This window comes from Nansenia antarctica, assembly GCF_963989245.1.
Source record: "Nansenia antarctica genome assembly, chromosome: 6".
Lineage (NCBI taxonomy): Eukaryota > Metazoa > Chordata > Actinopteri > Argentiniformes > Microstomatidae > Nansenia > Nansenia antarctica.
In genome coordinates, this window is record NC_137676.1 from 4,676,021 (window position 1) to 4,681,020 (window position 5,000).

The window sequence follows — 5,000 nt, forward strand, 5'->3', positions numbered from 1 at the left end:
CTATCCATCAGTCATAGCAAGAAAACATGAGAAAATCGAATAAAATGTCTCACTTACGCTTTCTCACAGTAAATGTACATGTACATCTTTAACATTTCTCACAGTAAGTGATCAAACACAAAGAGTATTTATTTTTCTAGTAAAGATCTAGTAAACATCCAGAGGCAGGACCTGGGGCAAGACCAGGGGGCACGGGTAGGCCTGTCTTACCCACGATGGGCCACGTCTGTCCCTCTGGGTCCGGGCTGAGGGGGGGTGCTGCTCCTCTCTGGCCTTTAGACAGCGAGAGGCTGGCGAGCAGCACAGAGAAGCGCACGGCCAGGGACGAGGTGTTCTGCAGCTGGAGGCAGGGAGATCACAGGGAGATCACAGGGAGATCACAGCCCTCCATATCACACTGAGCTCATTAGCATCATACAGCTGTAATGGGGGGATGAGAGCATGCTTCTTGGCAGGGTGGGATACACAAACTGGAGTAGTGTTTGATCCTACTTCTAGAGCACTGGAACAAACAAATGTCAATGGTGCTGCCTGGTTAAAAACATCACGAAAAAAAAAAAAAAAAATGTGTACAATTGCCATTCATCTATCATCCTCTAACGTTGCTACACTGTTCAGGGTTAGTTTATCTTGGGTTGAAAATGAACATTTTAATATTGCTTTTATGTTGTTATTACAAATATAACACACATTTCCAACCCATGAGCAATCGTGTAACAACATTAGATGATCAGCATCAAATGACAACCTCAAGTCAACGTTAAAAATAACCATCACATAACTGTCTAATAAACTGTTAATTCCAACCAACGTGTGACTAACCAACAACCATCAAACAACAATGTCAATCCAACATTGGAGAAGCTACAGAGCTCCAGTGGTTGCATTTTGACATTTACAATTTATTTCTTTAAAACAATAGTCCCACAACCGTTGTACAACATCAGTTACTTGTTCGTTTTTGACTGTTGGCACCATGGGGGCTGTGCTATGCCAGCAATCAACTTAATACATTTTTGGGATTTGGTATTTTTTGCTCTCGGCACAGAGTCAGCCATAGTCGGCGCCCCTGGAGCAAACAGGGGCTACGTGCCTTGCTCAAGGGCACATGCAGCTCCCTCCTGAGCCAGGGATCAAACCAGGGACCTTCCGATTGCTAGCCGGCCTCTCTAACACTCAAGGCTACCCCCCCCACCCACTCCCAAGTAAGTGAATCATCTATCCATCAGTCAAAGCAAGGAAGAAAAAGTTGTAAAAAGTAATCTATGCCAGGAGGGCCGGGGGGCCGTTGGCAGTCATAACTATAATATGAAGGAAGGATTTTACATTCAATCTTTTTGGCATTTTACCTTAAACACCTGCGAGGCGCTGTCCTTCTCCAGCAGGTAGCCCATGTCCAGGAGGCGTCCCTGGAGGGAGCAGGTGACGGAGGGGACCACCCCCTCCCCCTGCAGGGTCAGCGCCAGGGTCATCTCTGAGCCGTGGATCTCCAGAGTCTCACGGTACTGTGGAGGTCAGCCACGCTGGTCAGATAGGAGACACTACTGGTGTGTGTGGTGTGGTGTGTGTGTGTGTGGTGTGTGTGCGTGTGGTGTGTGTGGTGTGGTGTGTGTGTGTGATGCTATGTGTGTGAAATCTAGAGTTCCATTGGCTCACCTTTTTCCCAAGTGTAGGGGTGAAGGTCAGCAGCAGCAGTGTGTGTGTGTGTGTGTGTGTGTGTGTGGTGCTACCTGTAACCTCAGAGTCACGTATGTGAGTGTGCCATGTGGACAAACATAGAGTTAACCATTGGCCCACCTCGCCCACCTTGGCAGGCCTGAACGCCAGCAGCAGTGTGTGTGTGTGTGTGTGCGTGCGTGTGCGTGTGTGTGTGTGTGTGTGTGTGTGTGTGTGTGTGCGTGCGCGTGTGTGTGTGTGTGTGCGTGTGTGTGTGTGTATGTGTGAGTGTGCGTGTGTGTGTGTGTGGCCCACCTTCTTCCCCAGGGCAGGCCTGAAGGCCAGCAGCAGTGTGTGTGTGTGTGTGTGTGTGTGTGAGTGTGTGTGTGTGCGTGTGTGTGTGTGTGTGTGTGTGTGTGTGCGCGTGTGTGTGTGTGTGTGTGGCCCACCTTCTTCCCCAGGGCAGGCCTGAAGGCCAGCAGCAGTGTGTGTGTGTCTCCGGGCCCCAGCCGCCTCGGGGCGTTCAGGAGGGAGAAGGAGGCGCTCAGGTCCAACACTGAGGTCCTCATCTTGGCAGAGGTCAAAGGTCAAAGAATAGTTTATACATGATGTAAGCATTCGGTTTGGTCTGTTTTGTTTTTCTGCATTAGGTATGCTGGGAAGGATAAAGGGTAAAGAATGCCACAGGGCAGTTAAGTGATCTACTGTAAATGAATAAATAACATAGAAACTGTCTTCCTTCTTCTAGCATGATGACTGCCAATGGCCCCTGGCCCTGGCATAGAGGACTTTTTCTTAGGATGACTGATGGATAGATGATTCACTGACTTAGACAAATGTTCCTGTCGCTTTGGATTAAGGATTAGGGCGTCTGCTAAATGCCAAAAAATGTAATGTAGATTAATGCTACGGGGCAGCATGTGTCTAGTGTCAATGCTAGCGTCTATGAGGCCAGAGTAGCAGACAGCATTTGACAACAGTGGGAGTGTATCGGCTTGGCATCTCATGGGACATCACAAAACCAAACAACAAACAAAAATAAAACTCTACTGCTGTCGAAGCATTTACATTTACATTTAAGGCATTTAGCAGACGCACTTTATCCAAAGCGACTTACAACAGAAACATTTGTCTCAGTAAGTGAATCATCTATCCATCAGTCATCGTAAGGAAAAGTAATCTATGCCAGAGCCAGGGGCCATTGGCAGTCATGATGCTAGAAGAAGGAAGAATTAAGATTCTTATTTTTTTTAAAGCATTGTTTATACTTCAGAAAACACCCTCAATGACTGTGGGGGTTATTTTTTATCGTAAGACTGCTCAAGCAAATAGATCTGTCTGAAAAACATTTTAAAAATGAATTGATTGAACTAGAGATTGGATGGACGCACTCAGAATGTTAACAAGGTGAGAAAAGAGTTGCTGTTGATCCTGTGGTTCATGGAGCTTTCACCTGGTTCCATTTGTCTCAGTGAGAGAATCATCTATCCATCAGTCAGTCATCGCGAGAAAAAGTAATCTATGTTGGGCCAGAGGCCATTGGCAGTCATAATGTTAGAAGAAGGAAACATTATGTTTTATCATTGTTATTTACAGTAGAGAAACTCTACAGGGGGGGTAAAGGGGACAGAGATGGTTTCAGGAGGATAACTATTATAGTGGATCTTTTCTTTTTTTAAATCTTTTTGAGGAACGCAATGCATACATATTATGTACTGTATGATAGTATATATGGCATAATATATGATGACTAACCCTAACCCACTGGCTAATACCCACTGATCACCCTCATACAAACACAGAGGCAGCACATCCTGTGGCCAGCGCTCATACACATTGGTGAACGTGTTCATCCAAAAGGATACATCCTGGTGCTCCTGAGAGATATTCTGAAGAGTGACCTTTTTGACCACTGTTTCACCTAGAGAAGAAAAATACATAATGTACTTTAGGATAAGCATAGGTACATACGTGGAGCCAGGCTAGAGAAACATGTCACAGTAAATATCAAAAACCTATATGTGACAGCAGCTGGTGAAAGCCGGGAAACAAGTCGGCAACCAATCAAAATGTTCAGACTTTTATTCTGAAAATGTTAAAGAAATATATATATATACATGTATATATACTATATATATATATATTTTTAAAAAGGGTTAGGGTTAAAATCTGAATAAAAGTCTGAACATTAAATCGGCTGCACGCTTTCACCAGCTGCTGTCACATATTATCTGACGATTGAAGTAAGGACAAGTAAGGCTGTGAAAAGTACAATAAACATATTTTAGAGAAAAAAAATGTCCTGGTTCCATAGTTCAACTGACCTACTGCCACCTGGTTGAAGCTGACGGCGGTCTGGCTGTGACTGGACGTGACCACGAGGGCGGGTCTGACAGCCGGGCAGTGCAGCTCGAGGTAGAGCGTGTTGAGGGGGCTGCGGGGACAGAGAGGACACGTAAAAATGACCCTAAATGACTTTAAATGTTAAATCTCAACATGTAAAAAACGAAAGTTCAGCGAGTTTACGGTTAATAGGTTACGGTTAATAATGAACCAAAAGCTGACGAAAAAGTACAGCAGCATAGCTTCAAGTTCCTCCATTTAGCATTAGCAGCTACATTGTGGCTGTGTTGTGTCCTATCAAGTGTTCAATCAAGGACCCCAATTGAAATAAGCCAGTGGCTTTCTTGGGTTTTTATCCTTTTAGTTGACCTTGTATGTAATATGTACTTTCATGTACCTACTTCTGCAAATCTTCTAATAAAGTTTTCAATCAATCAATCAATCCTACTTTCCCGACTCGCTCCAGGTCTGCTGTGTATAAATGGAGAAGCGTTTCTGAAAATGCGGTACGGGGCAGTGGCGGATACAGAAAGTGGCTGATGGGTAGGCCTGGAAAAATCTGGGTGGGCCTGAGTGAAACTCATCACCGCACGTTTTAGACCTATGTATGAGCAGCCAGATGGATGGAACACAACCGGGCTCGCGATCATAGGCGCCGATTTATGTTTCTGCCCGTGGGTGCTCGAAACATTTGGGTACGACCAACACGCATGCACACACGCAAAATATTCGCAGGGACTGGAGGAGATCACTATGCAGACCATGAAACGAACGGAAAATAAATAAAGTACCTGTCTACCCAATGCAACGGACAGCCAAACAAGTTATTATAATACACACACGCAAGGCATTCAAGCGCACGCAATTCAATGAATTAACCAATAACCATCAACTATGGAGGACCAAGTCTGACAGAATTAACAATAAATATATAGGTACATAAATGAATGTATGAACAAATAAATGAACGAATACACACTAGGATCCTCTGTGATATTCCT

General features: G+C 44.7%; 1 protein-coding gene across 1 annotated transcript in view; it reads right to left on the reverse strand.

Annotated features, from left to right (window-relative positions):
- The window catches only part of cfap74 (cilia and flagella associated protein 74), a gene marked incomplete at both ends in the record, with an annotated part of 57,933 nt that overhangs the window by 5,289 nt on the left and 47,644 nt on the right, over positions 1 to 5,000 (reverse strand). The window contains 4 exons of the mRNA XM_080533523.1: positions 211 to 340; positions 1,350 to 1,505; positions 2,106 to 2,225; positions 3,985 to 4,090. Coding sequence (XP_080389649.1) covers positions 211 to 340; positions 1,350 to 1,505; positions 2,106 to 2,225; positions 3,985 to 4,090 — 512 coding nt within the window. The remainder of the gene's footprint in view (positions 1 to 210; positions 341 to 1,349; positions 1,506 to 2,105; positions 2,226 to 3,984; positions 4,091 to 5,000) is intronic.